The sequence below is a fragment of the Elephas maximus genome, chromosome 8 (assembly GCF_024166365.1).
Source record: "Elephas maximus indicus isolate mEleMax1 chromosome 8, mEleMax1 primary haplotype, whole genome shotgun sequence".
NCBI lineage: Eukaryota > Metazoa > Chordata > Mammalia > Proboscidea > Elephantidae > Elephas > Elephas maximus.
Window position 1 is genome coordinate 116449508 of NC_064826.1, and position 26190 is coordinate 116475697.

A 26190-nucleotide genomic window follows, 5' to 3' on the forward strand; every position below is an offset into this window, starting at 1 on the left:
GTTCTTCCTTCTAGATCTGTTTGATGGCATTGGGTTTCGCTTGGAAGAGAAAAGACGACAAAGCCTTTTTTACTGAGTCTTTGTGTGATGCTACCAAGGATTTACAATTTGAATGGGAGCGACTTTCCCAGACCCGCATCCCCATTTTCTCAAGCTGTGGCATTCCCGACTGTGCCAGTGAATTTGATAAAGTGAGAAAACTATGCAGTTTTAATTGAGCTTTAGAGAACTACTTTATATTCTCTTCATGCAATCTGAAATCATTCTTGAAATTCAAGAGTGATTGTGTTTTGTGGAAACCATGGGATATATTTCAATTTTTTATGCTTCCTGGCACACATATACATGACAGGTAAACTAAGGAAATGTATTTCCTTACCTTTGCCCTAGTTCCAAAGAAACCAGAACATCAAGGAAATGAACATATTTTAAAATATGGAAGCAAACGAGAAATGTAATTCTTGACATGATTTTGGAGAACTTTTAGACCATTTGCATTTCAGTAGACCACAGAAAATTCTTCCTTCCCTCCTTCCCTCCCTCCCTCCCTCCCTCCCTCCCTCCCTCCCTCCCTCCCTCCCTCCCACTTTCCCTCCCTCCCTCCCTCCCTCCCTCCCTCCCTCCCTCCCTCCTTCTTTCCTTCCTTCCTTCCTTCCCTCCCTCCCTCCCTTCCTTCCTTCTGCTTTGCCTGTTCTATATATAGCATTCTCTTGGGAAGTGTGGATAATATGGAGAAAGAGAAAGGTTTATAGGCCCCCACAAAGAAATCCACAGACTTGCTGCTGTTAATGTAAACGCTCATGAAATGCAGTGTGCAGGCAGGTCTGTACTCATATGAAATAACGAGAAGTCAGTTATCCCCAAGGACACAATCCCAGTTCATTTCCAGGCCGACCCTCATCTCTGTCCTCATCTTCCCTCCTTCATCTCAAAGGAGACTAGTGAGTCCCCAGTGGGTAAGTGGCTTTGTCAAATGACCTGATCCTCCACCTCTTGGCCTCACCTGGAACTCTGATGATGATAATACGTATATATTAATATAAACTATGCAGTAACCATTATGCTAAGTACTTTATTTACATTTGTTATATCACAAAATACCTGATGAAGTAAGTAGCATACCATTTTAAAGATGAGGAAAATTGAGGCTTAGGGAGGTGAAGTAACTTGACCAAGATCATGTAAGCAGTAAGTGACGGATTTGGGACCTAAACCTTGTCAATCTTACCCATTTCTTCTGCATTCCTTCTCCTCTTTCACATTAGCTTTTTTTTTTTTTGTAGTACAAATATATATAAGAAAACGTTTCCCATTTCAACATTTTTTACATGTACAATTTAGTGACGTTGTGTTGTGCAGATACCACCACTCTCCGTTTCCCATCACGTCAGCTTTTGAGAAGCAGTATTGTTCAGATTTTCCTCACACCTTTTTGGGTCTCAACTTTCCTTTCTTCTTCGGAGGTTTTCCTTCCTTCTCTGTTCACCATGTGCAGCTGTGTCCCAAAGTGCTGCATCTCAGCCGTGGGGGTGAGATTCCTTTCCATGTTCAGCTGTGATCTCAGGGCCCTACTCTTAAAGGCCAGCTTGACATCCCCAAACGTGTATTGTCATCTCATGTGGAAGTCCATTAGCACCTTAACGTAGGTATGCCACCACATACGAGCTTCTCCATGGAGCAGAGTCCGTCTCCAGTGAATCCTCAGTAATGATTTCTCTGGATTCTTGGTGCATTACCTGGAGGTAGTATCTGAACCCCTGATAGCCATGTGTAGACCACTCTGGCATACATAGTGTTCTACATTATATTTTGATTATTTGTGTACTTGGCCTCTATTTCCTAAAAGACTGGGAGCTCTTGGAGAGAAAGGACTGCTTCTGATTTCATACAATATCACAAAGACCAGCCTCAGTGCCTGGCCCAGTAAAATGGGTGCTGACTGAATGAATGTGGAAATGAGAAACGAATGAATACCTTTGATGGATTGATTTATCTGGCCACTGCTATGCCCTGACTCTAAACAAATGTAATATGAAAGCTATAATCCCTTTTCTCAAAAACAAGAAAACTAATGTCATTTCTTGCTAAGACTCTATTTTGAAATGTCTTCTCTACACTTTGAGGGTCTCTCAGAAAAAAATACTGTGCAAATGCCAAAGATAACTGCTCCCATTATTTTGATAGTATTAGACACACCTCACATGTAAAGTAAATCTTTTTAATGGCCCAGCTGCAATCGCTGCCAAAAAAATGTTCCTGGGACAGGAGCAGACTTTTAAAGTAGGCTCCCTCCCCCCATGCCCACAGCAGCCTGTTGTATGTCATTGGGACAAAGGAACTCTCTGTTCCTCAAATACCAGGCAGAGTGCACAACATGGTGGTGACCTGCTCCTTGGCTTAGAAGAGTTGCCAGGTGCCTTACTCCTGTCATCGCATCCTGGGGCTTACGGTGCTCTTCTCTCTGACAGGTATTGGCCAACCGGCAGCAAGCACGCCACCTGCGCTGGGCTCGTCCACCATCCACAGCCCAGCTCAGAGCGACAAAGGAGAGGATGAGGAAAGAGATTCGTGCGCGAGCAGCTCTGAGGTGGGCAGGAGCACCTTCTCTGGATTTGCTGGGGTTTAATTCCCCAGCAGGGGGAAGGTCCTCCAGCCTTGGAAGGGCTTCATCTAGCCATACTTGAAGGTTGTTCACACCTGGCAGTGAGGGAGTGGAAGGGGGAAACTTTTCCGGCACCAAAGCCATCCTTTTCGACATCACACGCCATACTTTCAAGTATAATACATGCAGAGAAGCAGAATTGGAGTCAGAAAACTTGTTTCGGCTACTTGTCAGTGATGAGAAATTGGTCAAGAAGCTTGACTCCTCTGGGCCTCAACTTCCTTCATCATTTCTACATTCACACACGTATTGGGATATAGTCCTCACACATGCATGCACTTAGCACACTGCCTGATACATGCACCCCTGGGCCATGGGAATCCATATGATAAATATAACAACTCTTCCTAAAGCATTGATTTAACTCAATGGCAAACATTGAAAAAGACTTTAATATTAAAACGTGCACAGATATATTATGGTGCTCAATGTAAAATCTGCATAAACTTTTTTAGATAAAACACAATACTTAAGAAATATGCTCATGGTAAACCTCTCCAACTTCCTCCTTAGACACCTTTCTTTCAATGATACCCATTCTCCTTCCTCATCCATGTTGGTTGCTGGATTGGGACTACTGGATGAAGCCTTCCATAAAAACTAGTTAAGACTTTTATTTAAATTATGAGCATGAATTTGGACTCCGAAATCTTTGTGATATAGTTCATCAATGACCTAGGAATTTCAGCTATTTTTTTTCAAAAATGGTGTTGCCCAAGTGTGTAATAGAACTGCCTCCAACTATTTTTTATCAAAAACCCCTTCATTACAATTGGAGCACCATCAGATCCACCTTTAATATGAAGCACATTCTAAAGCAAATTCTTTTTCAAAGAGAAGAGCTGTGGTTGTGTTTGAATAGCAAGTTTAAAGGAGGGAAAGGGATTCAGAAGGTGGAACAATGGCATAATTATCTAATCTCCTGAAATGTCTCTGTAAAAGTTGACAGAGTGACTAAGATAGCAAAACAAAAACCCACAGAACACACCTACAGAAAAATTAGATGATGTAGTATCCCACATGCCTCCAAATGTATACAGGTGGGGACAAACGCCTGAGCCCGAGAGACTTGTAGTCAGTCAGCATCTCTACAGAGAAGAGTCCAGGGAACTGCTGTGGCATCTGATGGGCTGGAGAACCTATGTCACTCTCAGGCCTTCTTCACTGGAGAGTGCAACAGGACAATGTGAGGACAGCAGGGGCAGGGAGAGCTGTACAGCCTCCAGTTTACAGGCCAGGGCAAGGCCTGAGGGTGTAGAGCCATCTGGGCCAGGAGAACATGCAAAGCCAACAAATACCGAGTTCCATTCAGGACTCAACACTGGAGTGCTGAGAACTCCCCGGGAACAGAGTCCAGGCTGAGCAGAATGAGGCAGTTAGACCAGAGAATGCACTTGGAGGCAACAGACTTGGAAAGAGGTGAAACTAGCCTTCTTTGTATATGTCATGATTGAATGTCTGGGAAACGCCCCACCAAAAGAAAGGAAAAGGAAGAGGAAGGAGGGAGAGAGGGAGGAAAGAAAGAAGGAAGATAGGAAGGAAAGAAGGAAGAAAGGAAGGAAGGGGAAAAAACCTAAAATACATAATAAAAGAATTCAGTAAAATGGCTATGAAATTTAAAACACAAGCTCACCAAACTCCATGTAGGATAGACCCAAAACAAAATTATCAAGACTTATCATAATCATACTTACCAAAATCAAAGACAAAGAAAGAATGTGAAGGGCAACTCGAGAAAAATGGAAAATCACTAACAAAGGGGAAACTATTAACAAGTCCCAGAAAAAGGAGAGATCAGTATCCCAAGTTGCTAAAATATGTGATCTAAAATGATCAGATTTTAACAGAAAATTATGAAGCATGGAAAGGAAAGTGTGAGCCATCCACAGGGAAAAAAAACAAGCAACAAAAACTGCCTGTGAGGGTGACCACATTCCAGATTTAACAGATTCAGACTTCAAAGCAGCTATTACAAATATGCTCAAAGAACTAAAAGAAATCATGATTAAAGGAATAAAGGAAGGTATGATAACAATGTTGCATCAAAGAGGATTTCAATAAACAGAAATTATAAAAAAGAACCAAATGTAAATTCCAGTGTCGAAAAGTGCAGTAACCGTAATGACGAATTCCTTAGAAGAGCTCGATAGTAAATTGAACTGGTAGAAGAATTAAAGACCTTGAAAATAGATCTATAAAGATTTTGTACACCATACACAAAAACTAACCCAAAATGCATTAAAGACCTAAATATAAAACCTAAAATGATAAATATCATGGAAGAAAAAATGGGGACAACACTAGGGGCCCTAATATCTGGCATAAATAGAATGAATACAAGCCATAACTACCAATGCAGAAGCAGTGGGAGATAACTAGATAACTGGAAACTCCTAGAAAATAAACACTTAAGCTCATCAAAAGACTTCATCAAAAGAGTAAAAAGAGAATATACACACTGGGGAAAAAAAAGTTGGCTATGGCATATTTGACAAGGGTCTAATCTCTAAAATCCTTAGAATGCTTCAACAACTCAACAACAAAAAGGCAAATAACCCAATTAAAAATGGGCAAAGGATAGGAACAGACACTTCACCAAAGACCTTCGGTCGGCTAACAGACACATAAGGAAATGCTTGTAATAATTAGCCATTAGAGAAATACAAATCAAAACTACATTGATATACCATCTCACCCCGACATTACTGGAATGAATTAAAAAAACAGAAAATAATAAATGTTAGAGAGGCTGCGGGGATATTGGAACTATTATACACTGCTGGTGGGAGTGTAAAATGGTACAACCACTATGGAAAACAATATGGTGCTTCCCTAAGAAGCTAAAGATAGAAATACCATGTTGTTGTTGTTGTTAGGTGCCATGGAGTTAGTTCTGACTCATAGTGATCCTGTGTACAACAGAATGAAACACTGCCTGGTCCTGTGCCACCATCACAATCGTTGTTATGCTTGGGCCCGTTGTTGCAGCCACTGTGTCAATCCATCCCATTGAAGATCTTCCTCTTTTTCTCTGGCCCTCTACTTTACCAAGTATGATGTCCTTCTCCAGGAACTGATTCCTCCTGATAACATGTCCAAATTATGTGAGATGTAGTCTCACTACTCTTGCTTCAGAAATACCATACGATCCAGCAATCCCACGCCTAGGAATATATCCTAGAGAAATAAGAGCCATCACACAAATAGACCCATGTTCATTGTAGTATTATTCACAATAGCAAAAAGATGGAAATAACCTAAGTGCCCATCAACAGATGAATGAATAAACAAATTATGGTACATACACACAATGGAATACTATGCAACATTAAAGAATAATGATGAATCAGGGAAACATCTCACAACATGGATGAATCAGAGGGTATTATGCTGAGTGAAATAAGTCAATGACAAAAAGACAAATACTGTAGAGATTACTATTATAAAAAAAACAAAAATTTTCACACAGACTAAAACAATCTTTGATGGTTACATGGGAGGGGAGATTAGGGAGGGGAAATCACTAACTAGGTAGTACACAAGGGTTACCTTTGGTGAAGGGAAAGACAACACACAGTATAGGGGAAGTTAGCACAACTGACCAAGGCAAAGTCATAGAAGGTTCCTTCACACACCCAAACACGTGATGTGATCTATTCACAAATCCAAACACCTGAAGTGATCGAGTCACACATCCAAACACCTGAATTGATCAATTCACTGGGGCCGAGGCCTGGGGACCATTGTCTCCGGGGACATCTAGGTCAATTGGCATAACATAGTTCATAAAGAAAATGTTCTACATCCTACTTTGTTGAGTAGCATCTGGGATCTTAAAAGCTTGTGAGCACCCATCTAAGATACATCTATTGGTCCCATCCCGTTTGCAGCAAAGGAGAATGAAGAAAACCAAAGACACAAGGAAAATATTAGTCCAGAGGACTAATGGACTGCATGAACACCAGCCTCCACCAGACTGAGCCTAGAAGAACTAAATGGTGCCCAGCTACCACCACCAACCTGCTCGACAGGGATCACCACAGAGGGTCCCAGACAAAGCGGGAGAAAAATGTAGAACAAAGTTCAAATTAACACACACACACACACACAAAAGACTAGACTTACTGATCTGAAAGAGCCTGGAAGAACCTCTGAGACAATGGCGCCCAGATACCCTGCTAACTCAGAACTGAAGCCACTCCCGAAGTCCACCTTTCAGCGAAAGATTAGATAGGCCTGTAAAACAAATAATAACACGTATGAGCAACGTGCTTCTTAGTTCAATCAAGTATACGAGACCAAGTGGGCAACACCTGCCCAAAAGCAAAGGTGAGAAAGCAGGACGGGACAGGAGACCTGGACAGATGGACATGGTGAACTCGGGGTAGAAGGGGTAAGGGGGAGAATGCTGACACAATGCAGGGATTGAAACCAATGTTACAAAACAATTTGTGTATAAATTTTTGAATGAGAAGGTAATTTGCACTGCAAACTTTCACCTAAAGCATGATAATGTTAAAAAATAAACAACAAAAAAACCACCCAGTAATCCTGAATTTGAATTGAAAGTATAAGCTTAAAATCTTTTTTCCAGGAAAAAATTTTTTTTTCTAGCTTTGTCCACCCCAAAAAGGCCTAAAAACAACCCAGCAGCAATGAATATCCCCTTAGCATTGAGATTCTGGCCTCCAAATACCATTTTCTACTAAAAAGAGCAAGGGAGCCTTGGAATTCCTGATTTGAGGTCTGGGATAGAAAATGTACAAGATAAGCCGAAGCATTTCCTTTGCAAGGAAGCAAGTAAACACTACTGCAGTCATTGCCAAAGGACTCAGAAGCCAATTTAAAAGGATTCGTATTGGTTAAAGATATATTCTGTTGCCATGAAATCAAGACTAGTCTCTGATGTGGCTTGAAGCACATCTAATATGTTTAAAGCCATGAATTTGTAATGACACTAAGAAATGTAATTTATCGATGTTGGAGGATGCTAGGGAGCCAACTTTTTAAAAACTGGTGAAGGAAGTATCAATCCTGTCTTTCCTATATAAACTATACCTCTGGAAAACCGAATAATGGAAGAGGGGTTGTTTGTCTTTAAGACGTATTCCAGGCAATCAATGAAGGCAAAATAATAGAATTGGAACATGACCACTCTGCAACCTTCGATGAATTAATGAATCTAGACATTAACACAAACAATAGCTGCAACATAAAAGAGAGAGAAGGGGGAGAGGAGAAAGAGAGAGAGAAGAAACAACTATACATTTTGCATCGTCTTTTGATGGAAAAATATACTACCTAGCCAAAAAAGTCAAATCTTAATCTGATTAAGTTTTTTCTTCCAATTTCCAGGTTACAATAAGAACATATGAAATCGCACCACGAGGAAGCAATCGGCAAATTCCAGACTGTGAGAAACTTCACAGCACAGAAAATTAGTTTTATCAACAAATAACTTGAAAGGAAACTAAAAACACTAAAAAAAATAGAATTGGAGGTGGTATCTATATATAAAAAGAGATTTAAGAGGAAAATTAGTTAACGTATTCACAGAAAAAAATTAAAAAATAATATGATTATCTCAATAGATGAAGAAAAAGTAAGAAAATTCAAAATTCGTTTCATTCCTTGAAAATAAAAGAAGGGAGCTTCCTTAACCTAATAAAGGGATCTATGAAAACCTCTCTTTTCTCTTTTTTTCTTACCTGGAAACCCTGGTGACATAGTGGTTAAGTGCTACGGCTGCTAAGCAAGAGGTCGGCAGTTCAAATCCACCAGGCGTTCCTTGGAAACTCTGTGGAGCAGTTCTACTCTGTCCTGTAGGGTCACTATGAGTCAGAATGGACTCGACGGCAGTGGTTTTTTTTTTTTTTTTTATGAAAACCCTACACCTAACATCGTACTTAATGGTGAAACATTAAATGCTTTGTAAGATCAAAAACAAGGCAAGAAAACCCTCTCTCTCCACTCCTATCTAACATACTGGAAGGCCTAGACAGTGTGATAGGCAAGAAAAAGAAAGAGGACATATGATTTTCAAAGGAAGAAATCAAAATCTTTATCAGAAAATGACATGATTAGTCTTTGCAGAGACTCCCAAAGAATCGTAAACAAGCTCCTAGAACTAATAGGTGAATTTAACGAGTTTTCAGGATGTTCTTGTTGTATATGATTAAGTCAGTTCCGACTCAGAGCAACCCTGTGTGACAGAGTAGAATTGCCTCATAGGATTTCCTAGGCTGAAATCTTACAGGAGCACATCACAAGGTCTTTTCTTCTGCAGAGCTGCTGGTGGGTTGGAACTGCCAACCTTTGGGTTAGCTGACTAGTGCTTAACCATCACGGATCCTGGTTTTCAAGATACTGGGTCAAAGTGAATTGCGTTTTTATGTTTCAGCAATGAAGAATCAGAATTAAAAAATATGTATATATGTATAGCATTTACAGTAACACTAGAGAAATGAAATGCTTAAATATAAATCTAAAAAAATGTTTGCAGCATCTGTGTATTATTGAAAACTACAAAACTCCAATGAAAGAAATGAAAGAAGACCTAATTAAATGGAAATATAGACCATATTCATGGATTGAAAACCCCAATGTTGCTAAGGCATCACTTCTTTCCAACTTGGTCTATAGATTCAATGTAATCCCAATAAAAACCCTTCGAGCTTTTAAATAGATACCAACAAGTTGTTTCTAAAATGTACATGGTAAGCAAAGGAACTAGAATAAGCAAAACAATTCTGAAAACAGAAGGAAAAATCAGAGGACTCACACTATCCAATTTCAAGACTTATATAAACCTACAGCAATCAAGACAGCATGGTGTCGACAAAAGAAAAGACACATAAATCAGTGGAACAAGATAGAGAGCCCAGAAACAGGCCCAGACAAAGGCGTGAATGCAATTCAGCAAAGGGTGGTCTTTTCAACAGATCATGCTGGAAAAATTGGATGTGGGTATGCAAAAAATAAAACTCAACACATAACTCACACCATATACAAAAATTTCCTCCTAGGAATATCTTTCTTCCCAGGCATTTGAAAGCCCACTTCTATTAAAAAATGTTTTGCTGAGTGAAAGAACTGTGAGTATATACAGGAGGTCTGTGAAGATAATTTTTTTTTATATCTTTTTAATTTTTAAATATCTTTCTTACAGAGACTTTTTCATGTACATCCTCATGCTGCTTCTGCTTATGTTTATGACGTATGGGAGATTCTCCCGGGATGAATATACCCTCAATCAAGCCATCCGGAATGAATTTACAAGGTAGGAAATGTGGGTGAACTTGTCTACATCTGGGCCATTGCATGGGTGTGATCTACTCCTGGCTCAGGGCTCCGGGTGAGGGTTTCCATGGGATGCTCAGTGCTCAGGGCTCTACGTGAGTGTTTACTTGACTCTGTTACATTGAGCAAGCCAGATGATGTCTAATTTAGACAGAGTCAGAGAGGAAGGGACCCTCGGGACCATCTAATCCACTCCCTCTGTTCATTTTGCCTTTGCAAGATTGAAGCCTAAAGGTTTTTCACCAAGTTGGAGATCAAGTCAGGGCTGTCTTCTCCTCTGATGTGAAATATGGAAAAGATTGCCAAATTGACTCATGAATAGTATTCTCCCCAGTCATTAGGGACCTCCATTCACGGATATGGGGACTTTGGGCACATTCATAATGTCTCATTTTGGTAAATAAAACTCATAAAACTGTTGCTGTTGAGTCAATTCCAACTCATAGCAACCTTATAGGACAGAGTAGAACTGCCCCATAGGGTTTCCAAGGAGCGCCTGGTGGATTCTAACTTCTGATCTTCTGGTTAGCAGCTGTAACTCTTAACCGCTGTGTCACTAGGGTTTCCATTTTGGTAAATAGTGGAACAATTTAACAAGACATTTTAAGGTCTGGGAACCTCAGTCCTGTGCCAAAATAGGGTATAGCAATTCCTTTTTTGGTGAAGACATCTAAGTTCTTCAGTCAATGGTATTAGCAAATGCAAATGCCTTCTTGAGTTCTCTACCTTTTTTGAAGCCATTCATTTTTTTCCTACTACTTTTAAAAGTAGTAGATGTTCACTGTAGGTCAATAAAGAAAGAACTGAAAAATCCAAAGCTGGAAAATATATACTACTACCTCCCAGAAACAACCACTGATTAATATTTTGTTGTGTCATATTTCTTTGGTTCTAAAAAACATAGTTTACATGTTTCAAACTTTCTCAAATTGGGACATACATATGTTACGATCAGTGTGTACATTTAGAGTAGCATTTCTTTTTTTTTAATTGAAAAATTGTTATTAAATTAATGTAGTTGTTGTTAGGTGCCATTGAGTTGGTTTCGTAGTGATCCTATGCACAACAGAATGAAACACTGCCCGGTCCTGCGCCATCCTCACAATGGTTGCTACGCTTGAGCCCACTGTTGCAGCCACTGTGTCTTCCTCTTTTTCGCTGACCCTCTACCTTACCAAGCATGATGTCCTTCTCCAGGGACTGATCCTTCCTTATAACATGTCCAAAGTATGTGAGATGTAGTGTCACCATCCTTGATTCTAGGGACATTCTGGTTGTACTTTTTACAAGACAGATTTGTTCATTCTTTTGGGAGTCCGTGGTATGTTTGATATTCTTTGCCAATACCACAATTGAAAGATGTCAGTTCTTCTTCAGTCTTCTTTATTCATTGTCCAGCTTTCACATGTATATGAGGCAATTGAAAACACCCTGGCTTGAGTCAGGCGCACCTTAGTCCTCAAGGTGACATCTTTGCTTTTCAATACTTTAACGAGGTCTCTTGCAGCCGATTTGCCCAATGCAATGAGTCTTTTGATTTCTTTATTGCTGCTTCCATGGGTGTTGATTGTGAATCCAAGTAAAATGAATCTTGACAACCTCAATCTTTTCTCCGTTTACCATGATGTTGCTTATTAGTCCAATTGTGAGGATTTTTCTTTTATTTCTGTTGTGGTGTAATCCATACTGAAGGCTGTAGTCTTTGATCTTCATCAGTAAGTGCTTCAAGTCCTCTTCACTTTCAGAAGCTAGGGCGTGTCATCTGCATAACGCAGGTTGTTAATGAGTCTTCTTCCAATCCTGAAGCCCCGTTCTTCTTCATATAGTCCAGCTTCTTGGATTATTTGCTCAGCATACAGATTGAGTGGTGAAAGGATAAAACCCTGAAGCACGCGTGGTTCTTTACTATGGTTTCAGTAGAAGGAAATAAAATAATTCAGTACACTCCAGGATTTGCTTTCTCTTTCTTTGGAGATTATTTGCAAACATATTCCTGCAGCTTTCCTGTGAATGTGTTATCTTTGACTAAACGATTCGATGTAAATTATTTTTGTTGGATTTTTTTGGCGGGGGTGAATCACTGGAAAATCCAGTCAAATTTCCTAGTATTTCATGGCATATTTTTTTTATTTCATATTCTACAAAGACGGGATTACTGATATCCAAAGATAATGGCTCGCTAATGTCGTGCTACATGCCAGCTTTATGACCCACTAGTAAAGTAAGACCTGGATTTCCAAGTTAAAGGAGCCTGACCTGGATTTCCAAGTTAAAGGAGCCTGAACTCTCTATAACTCAGTAGTCCAACCTTTTATTGACAAACCTCCTAGCAGTGAAATTAAGTGATATTTTTAACCTCTCCATTTACAAAAACAGCAGTTACTTCCATTAACAACCAACTTCTAGCTTTCCCATTTGTGTAGACTTGCGATTTGTGCCAGTAGATGGCGCTGTGTGCAAAACAGAAAGCACTTTGGTAGTTTCTGGAACTGGAAATCAAAACTTGAACATTTTCTGTCTTTTGCTAGTTTATTTTTTATCTCGCATTTCACAAATCAGCATTATTTGACCTGTTTCTCATATTGTTGCTTTTTGATATTAAAATCAGAACTATTCAGCTGAGATAATATTTGTGAGATGTGTCAGGTGCACATTCATGACTCAGAGGATGATTTGCCATTGGTTCATGCTGACCTCATCTTTCCCACAAGGATGCAAAAGACTCACTACCTCTGGCCTTTCTGGCCACCAGGCAGGGGATATTTATGTATCCTGATTTATAATGGAATGTTGAAATTAGATTCTTCCCCCAACACTCCCCCTCAGTATATAATTCTGAAGCATCAACCACTTTTAGGATTTGACATTTGCTAGCATCCTAGATGGAAGAACTAAAGGGTTCTTGCCCTCATTTGGTGACCAAGTAATGCTGGGCAAGTCCTTTGACTCTGGGCCCTAGCGTCCTCATCCATAAAGTGAAGTAGGTGGGCTACTTGATTTCTAAGGTCTTAACAAAAAATTATCGTATTATTGAATTTCTTCTTATTTAAGCTTTAAGTGGTCCTAAAATCAATAAAGTCTCCATGAAATTCCAAATAAAACAAGACAAAAACCACCAATAAATGGAGTAGGTGTTCTTCCCATGTACCATAAATGGAAAACAACTGCTGATTTTATCTTTTGCATTGTTCAGCTATTTTATAGACCTCTTTAATAACTTGAATTAATAGAGACTGGGCTAGAGTATTCCTGAATTGTTTGGTTCACCACATGCACTCCAAGCTTGTCAGGAAGGAGGCATGAAATGCAGACAGATGGGATGTGGACAATTTTGTCTCTGAGTCACACTCGGTTCTTGACTTCAACATTATCGCAATTGGGGAGAAAGTATCAGGAAGTGATAAGTTTACCTAAAAGTTGTGAAAACACAACATGGCTTTAAGGATCTATTTTTTAAAAAAACACAAAATATGGATCCTATTAGTCTATTAAAAAAAAATGGGATTAATGTTTGTCTGTCAAATGAGATCCAACAGTTCTGCTTCCCAGAGCAGATGCTTAAGATATTCCTGTACTGAAAATCAACCATCTTTCTTCACCTCTCACCTCTCCCTTCCCCTCCCTCCTTCCCTGAAGCCCTCTCTCTCTTCACCTCTCTCTGTTCATCCTTTTCCTTCCTCTGACTGAGGTTGTGAATGCTTGCAGAGCTGGATCAGCTTACTTTACGCCTCCCTTCTCTGTCTCCAGAAGTATCTCCCCTCAGCTACTTGATCCCACCTCTGCGTGCTTTTGGGGGTCTACAACTTGCCTTACACTTGACATGTATTTTGATCCAAGTTTTATTGTTGCTGTTAGCTGCTGTTGATTCACCCCTGACTCATGGCAACCCCATGCACAGTGGAACAGAACACTACCTGGTCCTGTGCCATCCCCATGGTTGGTTGTGGATTGGACTGTTGTGATCCATGGGGTTCTCACTGGCTGACTTTTGGAAGTAGGTCACCAGGCCTTTCTTCCTAGTCTGTCTTAGTCTAGAAGCCCCACTGAAACTCTTTTAGAAATCAAAGCAACATACAAGCCTCCACTGACTGACAGGTGGTGGCTGAGCATTACAGGCATTGCCTGGAATTGAACCAGGGTCTCCCGCATGCAGGATGAGAATCCACCACTGAAACAGCACTGCTTCGTGTTGACTCCCTACTAAGTGTCAACACCACCCCCTCATCTGTGCCTCTCATCGAGTGCTCAGAGCCGTCTTGGTGCCAGGATCTCGTTGTGACTGTTGTCATTTTGGGGGGCACTGAAGAAAAAAAGATTAAATGACATGCTCAGCAGGCAATACATAGTGAGAAAGGACTTGGGTATCGACTCGTGTGATCCAGGGCCTCCTCCTTCTCCTCCTACCCCCATTGTTCACTCCGCACCAGCCACACTGGCCTCTGCTCTGTTCCTGAACCTTCCTGCCCCGGCCTGTGCCCCTGCCATCCTCTCTGCCTGGCACGCCATCTCTCGGTGTCCATGTGGCTCATTTCTTCAGGACTTTGCTCAAATACCACCTTCTATTGAAGCATTCCCTGGACACTTGGAACTAAGATATTCAGTTGCGCATCCCACAACAGCCGGTCTTTTCTGCTTAACCTTTTCTCCTTAACATTTATTACCAACATAGCATGTATTTTGCTTATTTATTGTTTTGAAGGAGCCCTATTAAGCACTTGCCTGCTAATCAAAAGGCCAGCAGTTTGAACCCACCAGCAGCTCCATGGGAGAAAAGACCTGGCAATCTGCCTCCATAAAGATTTCAGCCTAGGAAACTCTATGGGACAGTTCTACTCTGTCTTATAGGGTCAGTGCGAGTTGGGATCAGCTCAAGGGCACACAACAATAGCATTGTTTGTTTCCTCTAACTGTGAAGGGACTTGGTTTTCAGTTTCCCATGTTCTGTAACTGTGCCTGGCACATAGTAGTTGCATAGTTTGTTGAGTGAATAAACAAGTGAATGAATAAGTACTTTATCCACTATACTGCCCTGTCTCCTGCTATTAAGTATCAGAATGAGTGCTGGAGTTTTGTACCTCAAAATATAAATGGTTTGGGTTTTAATTTCTTCAGAGTCTCTGAAAAGAGTTTAGTTTAATGTGAATTAGAGAAAAAAAATTGGCAGGAGAAACATTTTCATTCTTGCCATTAGTTCTTGTTGATCCAGAAACAACATTTTGTTTTTATTCATCCATGAAGAAATGCTGAGAACTCCTTTAAGGGCCTGAGAAGCACCGATAGCTGGTGGGAGTGGAGTCTGACCAGGCTTCTGGATGGGCTGTATGGGGCTGACGTGCATGGGGCCCAGGTGCGTCTTCCATTTTCCTCTCCGCAATAGTATCACCTCAGAAAAGCCATGTGATAGTGGCAGAAACCGGTAAAAAGTATGCTGTTCCTCTCCCTGCAAAATTCCATGACACCCTCCCCAGCTACACCCAATTCCCCAGGTTAACTACTCTCAGGCCCTAGCTAGATGCAGGGACATGGCGTCCCAACAGGAGCTTTCAGGCTGATGGCATGAACAGCTAGCAAACAGAAGGTTCCAGTTCAGTGTGCAGAATGCCATGACAAGGGGAGCCCAAGGAGCAGCCACGGAACTGAGGAGGGCAAATGGCTGGGATGGAAGCATCAAGGAAGCTTCCTGCAAGAGGCGAGCCTTGTCCCAAGTTCTGGAGAAAAAGTTACAGTGGGATATGCATTTTGTGTAACTCTGTTCCTGTTCTTGTTGTTAAAAAAAAAAAAAAAAATTCTTGTTGTTAGGTGCCGTCAAATCAGTTCCGACTCATAGTGACCCTATGTACGACAGAACAAAACACTGCCCTGTCCTGCACTATCCTCACAATCGTTGCTATGTTTGCGCCCATTGTTGCAGCCACTGAGTCCATCCATCTCGTTGAGGGTCTTCCTAGCTTATCTTTTATTTTCTACCTTTTTCTTTTTATAAAATGACTCTGTCCTGCATTTCCCAACCACTTTATTTCTAATTTCATTTAGGTGTATTCCGTGTAATCACATGGGTTGAAACTGGAGAAACTTTAGAAAAAGATAAAAAGGTTCTTATTTGGTACAGATTATGGAAGCACCATATGAATTTTAGACTCTTTCCAGGACAAGAGTGTGGAGGTAGTTGCTATCTTTCTTAGAATGATGGTTAAAGCCTGAGAATGTCTTTAGAAGGAAAATAAAATTCTGACCTCCAGTTTAGCAGGCAAAGCTACCCAGCACATACCCACAGCTTTTGAACACTACTTGATGATGCTCTTTTAAGTTTACAGTATTTCCAGTCATTTTAATTTTTTTTTTCTTTTAGCCTGGAGCTCTTGAAGGAAAATGCTATCTAATTGGCATCTCAGTAATTAAACAGCTAAATATTTCTCTGAATAGTTTATGCAAGGTAAGATATTCTTTTCTCCCCTAAAAATAAATTAAATTATAACTGACCAGGAGACATTTAGGGATCCTTGATAGCACAAAGGGAGCCCTGGTAGTGTAGCAGTTAAGAGCTTGGCTGCTAACCAAAATGTTGGCCGTTCAAACTTACCACCTACTCCTTGGAAACCCTATGGGGCAGTTCTACTCTGTCCCATAGGGTCTCTATGAGTCGGTATCAACTTGATAGCAACGGGTTTGGTGGCAAAATGGTTAAGCACTCGGCTCCAAATGCAAAGGTTGATGGTTCAAATCCACCAGCCATTCTGTGGGAGAAAAAACCTGACGATCTGCTCCTGTAAAGATTACTGCCTAGGAAACCCTATGCGGCAGTTCTGTTCTGTCCTTTAGGGTCACCGTGAGTTGACATTGACTCAGCAGCACAACAGGAAATGTTTGGGCCGGAAATTGGTAGATAATTTTAATCATCTCTGGGAGTCTGGCTGATCGTTTGTGTGAGTTCCCAGGTTTGGGGCAGTGTGATCCTTGACCTCCATTTCCTTCTCTCTTCCCGCCTTTCCAAATACCTCTTCCTACCCTGGCACTCTGCTGCAAGGCTAGTTGATTCATGATCTGACCGTTAGAAGACTTAACATTTTAGGTAAAACCAGAATATTTTTTTCAATGCTAAAAGTAGAATACTGGCAAATCTTTTTCTGATTGTGCCCACTGCTATGGGCACTCTCCCTCTATCATCTCCCATAAAGGGATAGGATTTGGATTGTCCAGGCCCAGGCAGTCAGACACCCCAGCTTCTAGATACTCAGCAGATACAGCGGGAGACCACGTGTACCACGTTTCAGAATATTGGATATACCTTTGTCGGTCAGGGTTTGCAAACCCCAGGACGCAGGGTGAAATTTGAAATATGTACCTATTTCTTCTCTGGTGGTTTCTTTTTCAGCTTTCCAGCCCATTTTCAGCCCTTATCAAAGATGCTCTTCCTGCCTGTAGCCCCAAAGTTGGAGGGCCTATAAACCACTACATGACAGACCCAGAGAATCAAAAAGTAACCCCGAGTCGTCCCGAGGGCTGCGGGGCGAGGGAGGACTGTGTACTCCCCCTGGGCAGGACAAGGTCAGTGTGTTTGGAGAGCCCGTGGTCATCAGTGTGTGCACTGGACATGAGCACTCTGTGGCCAAAGGCAGCTTCCCAGAGGGCTTCCAGGGCAGGCACGTGCCTCCACAGTGATGGAAACAGGCCCCAGGGGGTTACGGCAGACTTGTTACTATTGTCAGATCACAGAATAGTAGCTGCCCAAGGGCACCAGCTGGTGTGCAACAGGATTAGAGTTGAAACTCAGGTCTTCAGACTCTAAGTGCATAAGAAAGGGCAAAACTGAACATTCTTCCAAAAATGCTTGATTTATTCCTAGAAGGCCTGATGTCATGGAGCGTGATGGACATGTATTGAACCAAGCTGGACACTAAAAAAGCACCTCACTTAATCCCCACAACTCTGTGAAGTAGTGCTAGTACTACTTTTGTATGATGTTGTACAGAGGAAGGAATTGAGGCTAGGGAGACTGAACTGCTCCCAAGTTAGAGCCAGGGTTTGAAGCCAGCCAGCCTACAGTGTCCTCTGTCCTGCCTCCCTGGCCCACAGTGGCAGCATGCTCCTTTACGTGCTGTTGGGATTGTACTAACAATCCTGCTTGGTGATGACAATAATGTATGCCTTTGAGTAATACTAAAAATAAATAAATAAAAAAGGAAAAGGAAACAATCTACTAGGTACTAAATGTGGATTGTTAAAAATAATTTCTTTAAAGAATGGGGACCATTGCAGAAAAAGAAAACTGGATGTTGTGGAGCCCTTGGTGCTGAAATACTGGGAACCCCCCCACCCCACCATGCTGTGCTGTGGGGAACCGGAAGCTCTCCTCTCTTCAACCCCCCTGCCTGTGTGTCCACCCTGGCTGCTGACATGGCAAGAGGGTAGGGCAAAGAAAGAGGCACAAAGGGCTATTGAGCGACTCCACGGATACAGAAGGGCCCATCTGTGCAACTCTTTGAAGCTCAGGGGTTGTTTTCCTTGAGAATGCTTGCCTCAGGCATTCCCGGTGTGGGGCCTGCCTTGTGGATACTTTGTGGACTTCAAAGCCTTTCCGTCTTCCCTGGACTTGTGCTCCTTTGCAGGCCTGAAGCCCACGCGATCCTGACCAACCTCAGGGCCAACCGATGGATCAGCCGAGGCACCAGGGCCGTTTCTGTGCACTTCACCCTCTACAACCCTCCAACCCAGCTCCTCACCAGAGTGTCCCTAAGGATGGAGGTGACTCCCACCGGGCATCTCCTTCCCTCCTCTCAAGTGGAGTCAGCCAGCGTTTTCCTCAGTGACTCAACCCTGAGGTACCCCCTCGTGTTTACTGAGGTGAGTTTAGGTCAGCCCCTGCCTACGAGGGGGGCTCAGAAAGAAGCCTGCAGGCTACCCCACCAATAGGTCTTATCCATCCAGACACCACGGGCCACATTCCTATTACATGGCGGCCTTATTAGTGTTGGGGCACAAAATGAATAAGACTCTGATGGGGAAACCAATCACCATGTACATGGCATGTGCAAATATAGAGCTACCTTGACATACAGAATTTATCTTAGGGGGATTGGGACTAATATCTAGATCTTTCCCGTAGGTCTTGGTAAGGTAGAATACGTTCGTGTCGCTTCAGAAAACAATCAAGAGCACAGGAAGCCATTGCGAACATTTTCTTGAGGGCTTTTTCTGATTTTTTTGCCTATATTTAAGCTTTCAGCTACGAAAAACAAAGATTTAATGACATTTCAGGTCAAATACACAGAAAAATGAGATGAGAAACACATTGCCTTAGGAATATAACCAAAATCCAGTTGCCATCGAGCCAATTCTGACTCATGGTGACCCCGTGCGTGTCAGAGTAGAAGTGCACTCGATGAAGTTTTCAATGGCTGATTTTTCAGATGCAGATCTCCAGGCCTTTCTTCCGAGGTGCCTCTGGGTGGACTCACACTGCCAGCCTTTCAGTTAGTAGCTGAACATGTTAACCATTTACACCACCCAGAGACTCCCTCAGAAGTGAAGGGTTGGAAACTCATGAGATTTCCAATTCTGTGGATTGCCAGTGACAGTGAAGGCTGAGATTGTGAGTGGAGCCTCAGTGCTCTGCTTGTATGTTGGGGTGGGAAGGGAAGACTAGAAAAGGAGCAGGGTCTGGAGTAAGGTGAGGCAGGTGAGGTACCTGCCTCAAGTGCAAAACTTGCTGGGGCTCCAAAATCTCAGGCATCAAGATAAGTCATGCTGTAATGCAATATTTTCAAAAATGAAAATTAATGTAAAAAGCCCACGATGGACAAAATATCAAAATTTTAAATCAAGATACAATCAGTATTGCTGATTTTTCCTTTTGCCGTAGGCTGCAGTACGGATCCACACAGCATTGCTTTTGAACGCCTTTGCATTAACCACCAAAAATGAACTCTCCTTTCTTTTGTGTCCCGTGGGGACAGTACATACCAGAACCAAACCCACTGCTGTGGAGTCTGTTCTGACTCATAACACCCCGTAGGACAGAGTAGAATCACTCTATAGGGTTTCTAAGTCCATAAATCTTCACAGAAGCAGACTGCCACATCTTTTTCCCGCAGAGTACCTGGTGAGTTTGAACTGCCAACCTTTCAGCTAGCAGCCAAGCACTTAAGCACTGTGCACCAGGGCTCCTATATATAACCCCCAACGAAAACAAAAAGTAATTATAAAGCTTCCTGCTAATGTGGTTCAAACCCTCATAAGATTATTAAATTTGAGTTTGGGTTACTAACCATCAAAGATTCACAGTGTTTTAATATGGGGTAGGGGTTACAGGAGTGAGAAGGTCAGATGCACAAAGGGGAACACACGAGTTAGTCTGCAGAGTGTTTTCTGTTTACAAAGTACTTTCCATGTACATTATGTCATTTAAGTTCATCTGTGAAGTAGTTATTACTGTTCCTGTTTCAGTCATGAAGAAACTGAGGCTCAGAAGTAGTGTCTGATATCAAGGTCATGGAAGCTTCATAGACACATCCAGACTCCCTGAGGGACTGAATTAGTGGGCTGAGGGCTGTGGGAACCATGATCTCGGGGGAAATCTAGCTCAATTGGTATAACACAGTTTAGAAAGAAAGTGTTCTACATTCTACTTTGGCGAGCAGCATCTGGGATCTTAAAAGTTGTGAGCAGCCATCTGGGATACTCCATTGATTTCACCCCATCTGGAGTAAGGGAGAATGAAGAAAACCAAAGACACAAGGGAAAGATTAGTCCAAATAACTAACGGACCACAAGTACCACAGCCTCCACCAGACTGAGTCCAGCACAACTAGATGGTGCCCAGCTACCACCACTGACTGCTGTGATGGGGATCACAATAGAGGGTCCCGGACAGAGCTGGAGAAAAATGTAGAACAAAATTCTAACTCACACACACAGATGCAAAAGACCATGCTTGCTGGTCTGACAGAGACTGGAGAAGTCCCGAGAGTATGGCCCCTTGACACCCTTTCAGCTCAGTAATGAAATCACTCCTGAGGCTCACCCTTCAGTCAAAGATAAGACAGGGCCATAAAACAAAATGAGACTAAATGGGCATACCAGCCCAGGGGCAAGGATGAGAATACAGGAGGGGACAGGAAAGCTGGTAATAGGGAACCCAAGTTCAAGAAAGGAAGAGTGTTGACATGTTGTGGGGTTGGCAACCAATGTCACAAAACAATATGTGTGCTAATTGTTTAATGAGAAGCTAGTTTGTTCTGTAAACCTTCATCTAAAGTACAATAAAAAAAATTGAAATGATAAAAAAAAAAAAAAAAGTAGTGCCTGATAGGTACTCAGTAATGGCTTTTCTTTCTTTGTCTTGAAATAAATGTTAATCCACACTTATCCCCTGAAGGAGAGGCATATGACCCCTAAAGACACTCCTCCAGCTTAAATGTCAATAAGAACTCTACAAGGCTGACTGGACCTCAGACATGTTTAGCTCCCTCGTTCTTCTTCTGAATGAATGTATGCATGCATGAATGAAGGGTAACTCAACGATGTTGAGATAACTGCATTAATAGAAAATAATTAAGAAATTCTTAGCACAGGAGCATTTAAAGGTTTTACTTGGTGGTAGAAACTGATAAGAGAAAGAGAGGTTGTTAGGTGCCATCAAGTCAGTTCTGACTCATAGTGACCTTATGTAAAACAGAACAAAACATTGCCTGGTCCTGTACCATCCTTATAATCGTTGCCGTGTTTGAACTTGTTGTTGTAGCCACTGTGTCAATCTATCTCGTTGAGAGTCTTTCTCTTTTTCACTGTCTTGGTTTCAATTCTCAGTCAATGCACTTATGGGCAGCCACCACGTGTTTGACAGTGCAAGCTATGATGTTGAGCAAGTTTCAGCAGAGCTTCCAGACTAAGATGGACTAGGAGAAAGAGCCTGACAATCTACTTTCAAAAATCAGCCAATGAAAACTGTATAGATCACAATGGTACAACCTGCAGTCACGCATGGGGCTGGTGCAGGAACGGGCAGCCTTAGGTTTCTGTTGTGCATGCGGCCACCATTAGTTGGGGGCAAACTCGACAGCATCTAACAATACACACATGGTCCCTGGGTGGTACAAATAGTTGGCACTCAGCTGCTAACCTAAGCGTTGGTGGTTCAAGCCCAGCTAGAGTCTCCACAGAAGAAAAGCCTAGCAATCTGCTTCCATAAATGTTACAGCACAAGAAAACCCTGTGAAGCAGCTCTACTCTGTAATACGTGGGGTCTCTGTGAGTGAGCATTGACGCCACTGCACTTGGTTTGGCTTTTAATACTACACACACACACGTATACATATAAACGCATCCTTTTGAGCAGTGCAGAAGAAGGCCTGGAAGGGGCTGGCGTGGAGGTCAGGAGATCAGACATAGGATATGTATTCATAGTCTGCCGTTTCAATGAGTGCAGTGATCTCTGTGAGTTTGATTGTACCCCTAGCACCTGGCACCAAATAGTAGTCTATGCGTGCTTGTGGGTGAAGAGGTGTCAGGCTACCCCAGTCTGAATAGCAAGTTCTTTATCAATACTCTGAGGAGCAAAAAATTAACTTGTGTAATACCCACTCAAAAAGTATTGATGGGGAATTGGCCAAAAATTGAGACCTTAAAAAGATTTTGTTAATATTTGTAGTTATTTTCTCTCCATCAGCTGGTCTTTCTGGTGCTCAACCTGGTTCACCTCTGTTTTCAACTCTACGGTATGATTGAGAAAGGCATCCTCAACTATTGGCGAAAACCAAGCAACTGGCTGGAGGTAGCTTCTCTTCTATCACTTTCTTCACAAAAAAATAATAATAATAAAGTACTTTTATCTGAAAATAAAAAATGATTGTAATGGGAAATTAATTATGCACTAGCTAATTCCAACATGGTTGCAGCTTTCTCACTCTGTTGTGTTAATGCTAAAATAGCATTTGAGATAAAGTCTCTGTTTAGTGATTTCACTGTTAATTTACAACCCGAGTCACATGGAGTACCAAGGTCTGCCGTTTCCTTGGGAATGTCGCTGAACGAACCCTTTCTGTTCAACGTTTCAGCTCTCTGTGGTTGGACTGGGCCTTGCCTACTACGTAGCCTCCAGTCATCTTGTTATTCTTGCTGGGGATGTTATCGACCAATTTCATAAGGGATTTTTTCAAGAATTTGTGGACCTCAGTCTTATCACATCGTGGAATCAGGTATGGCAGGGCATTCAGTGCAACGAGAATAGAAGCCATTACACTGTAATGCTGTCTGAAAGAAGAGGTCATCAAGTTCTAGAAGTGGTGAGATAGTGGTCTTGTTTATATTGGATGATATTGCTCCAGGCTCGAAGAGTGACTCAGACTGGGAAGGGCCTGAAATCCGTAGGACATGCTTTGGGATTTGGGAGCATGTGTATTCTGTAGGGAGTAGAATCAAAAGCATGGAACTACTCAAGTGATGATAAGCTATGAGTAAGCAGGTTTTGATTAAGCAGAAAGGAAGAGAACAGCATTCACTTGTTTAGACACATTGTGTCTCTTCTCTCTTTGTCCCGACAGTAGTCCTAGAGGGAACAGTCCTCATCTCCTCTTTCAAGTTAAAAGACTGAGGCTCAAGGAAAGGCCCAGGCACCACGATGGGGAGGAGCCAGCTTCAAAGTTCCCACTCTCCTGTTTCCCAGGGAGCCTTCCCAAAAGGGATGGGCCCCCCTTGGGGACAGCAAGCTCCCTGCTGGGTAGAGCAGTGCAAATGTTTCCAGATGGAGCTGGGCAAGGCTGGGAAGAGGAGGGGTTTCATGTTGGGGTGGCCAGATGGAGCTGGGCGAGACTTCGAAGAGATGGGGAGAATCCCACATCTGGGAGGGTGATTGCATCAATACCTTGCAGACCCGTGCTGAGGCTCTGACATTAGGCAGGTTGATGTGTGGACTCAAGCCCACGTGCTCACACTTTAGCCTCTCCCATCCAACAGAAGGCAGTCCAGGCCCCAGCCACCCCAGAGGCCCTGCATACACTTACACCCCATGGCTGGGCTTGGTTCTAGAGCAACCCAGAAGCACCTTGCAAAAGGCAGCACAGGAGCAAGTTCTGCTCCAGCTTCAGGCCCTCATCACCCAGCTCCATCTCAAACAGATGACTTCCCTGCTCCCTTTTCTCTGTCCTCCCCTGCATTGCTCTTTGCTTCTTTGTGTGGTCTTGGCTCCTGACCCTGCCCTCCTGTCTGCCCTAACGGGAGACCTGGTTGGGATGAAGCTCTGAGTCCTCCCACTTCTGTGCTTCCTCCATTGACCCCTGGGTCACTGTTTCCTGGTGGTGTGTGTCCTGCTCTTCTCATCAGAAGTCATTTGTGGAGAGCCACAGATGTCCACTGCTCAAGGGGACAGAAACAGGGTTCTGAGGGAGCCCAAGCAGGGTGGGTCCAGATTTGTAGGGCCTCAAGCCTTTCACACTTGGGGTCCCTTCTTAAGAGAAAGAGTACAGATTATCTTCCTTTTGGAAATCCACTAAAGCTACAACCTTACAAATGCTCTGCTGTTGAGGGGCCCTGGATAGGCTGAGCCTGTGAGCCCAGGCAAGATGTTCAGCAGGGTCTGGGAGTCCTGGGGCAGGGCATGAGATCAGACCAGCATCCACTCGTCCTCCTTCTCATTGACATCTTCATTAATATCACCTTCTCCTTGAGACATCTCTCCCCCTTCCTTCCCATCTTCAGTCCTCATGGCGCTTATCAGCATCTACTGTAACCCGAGTCTTATTTAGTTTATTACCCATCTATCTCGGCAAGACTGGAAGCTTCATGAGGGAGGGGCTATATCTCTTTGTTCACTACTGTTTCACCAGCACCAAGAATAGGGTCCAGTGTGGAGTAAGTGCTCAGTTAAGTATGTGTTGGCGTGTCTCTCTGGGACAGGAGTCCCTGGGTGGTACAAATGGTTAATATGCTTGGCTGCTAACCGAAAGGTTGGAGGTTTGATTTCCTACAGAGGCACCTCAGAAGAAAGGCCTGGCCATCTACTTTTGAAAAATTAGCCATTGAAAACCCTGTGGAGCACAGTTCTAATCTGACACACATGGATTCACCATGAGTTGGAGTCTATTCAATGGCACCTGATGACTGCTCTGAGGGGTGACAAGTTCTCCTGGGTTTACTGTTCCCTGCACATCTGCATGAGCCCACCTTCTTTCTACCAGCGGGTTGCTCAGCTTGTTCAGAGTTGCTGCTGGCCTGCAACTTGTGAGAGGCTCTGACTGCTGCAATGCCCGTGACATTCATCCTGGCCCCAAGGACCGCCTGACTGAGGTTGGCCTTCTCTCTCTCAGGATGTATTCTTAGATAGAATCTGACTGATGACTCAGTGGTCAGCTAGGGGTAAGCAGCCTCAAGAAGGGTAGGTGGTGTGTGCAGAGTGGAAAATGTTGTAGGACTGCTCTTCTCAGGTTCTGTGGGCAGGAAATGTTTCTAGAAGGATCACCATCAGGGCCAAAGGAATCTGGTCTAATCCACCTGCCTGCCTAATTTCAGTAAATGGCCTGTCCTCCCCCTGACTCCTGGCCTTGGGAAATGTTCACCTTTTATTACCCTTTTGTTCCCTGATGTCCTGTCTTTTCCATCATGTGCCCTGCCCCTGCCAGAAAAATGTGTCTGAGCAGATGCCTTCTTCTCCGGAGCGTGTGTCTAGTCCAGGTGCCAAGTTCTGGTTTCTTAATTAGCTGAGAGCCAATTAAGTAAGCTAACTGAGTAAGAGATAAGATGTATTAAGAGTTAACTCCATCCCAGGCATTGTTCTAAACTTTATATATACATGTATACATGAAACTACACAGCCATCTAAAAAACAAGCACCAACAGTCTACCCATTTTACACACTAGAAGACTGAGTGACCTCATACTGAGAGGTAACAAAAAATAACACACACACACACAAGTAACAGAAAATACCACAAATGGGTAGTTTTAAAGAACAGGAATTTATTTTCTGACAGTTCTGGAGGATAAAATCCCAAATCAGATTCTCAGCCATGTTGATTCCTTCTGTGGGCCTCTCTCAAAGTATCTGGTGTCTGCCAGCAATCCTTGAGGTTCCTTTGCTGTTTATGAGTTCTCACATGGTATCTGTCTTCCCTCTGTATGTGTGTCTGTTCTGGCTCTTTTTATAAGACTTCTCAGAAGGGGTTAGGTTTAGGACCCACCCTACTCTAGTATGACCTCATAAACAACAAAAACCCCATTTCCAGAGTCATATTTTCATA

At 42.6% G+C, this 26190-nt stretch overlaps 1 protein-coding gene across 1 annotated transcript in view; it reads left to right on the plus strand.

The window, feature by feature from the left end:
• PKD1L1 (polycystin 1 like 1, transient receptor potential channel interacting) overlaps positions 1-26190 on the plus strand; it is a 193459-nt gene that overhangs the window by 135496 nt on the left and 31773 nt on the right. The window contains exons 40-48 of the mRNA XM_049893068.1: positions 15-191; positions 2469-2587; positions 9831-9941; positions 15200-15308; positions 16311-16394; positions 17334-17506; positions 18568-18802; positions 22626-22730; positions 23014-23154. Of these exons, the coding sequence (XP_049749025.1) occupies positions 15-191; positions 2469-2587; positions 9831-9941; positions 15200-15308; positions 16311-16394; positions 17334-17506; positions 18568-18802; positions 22626-22730; positions 23014-23154 (1254 nt within the window). The remainder of the gene's footprint in view (positions 1-14; positions 192-2468; positions 2588-9830; positions 9942-15199; positions 15309-16310; positions 16395-17333; positions 17507-18567; positions 18803-22625; positions 22731-23013; positions 23155-26190) is intronic.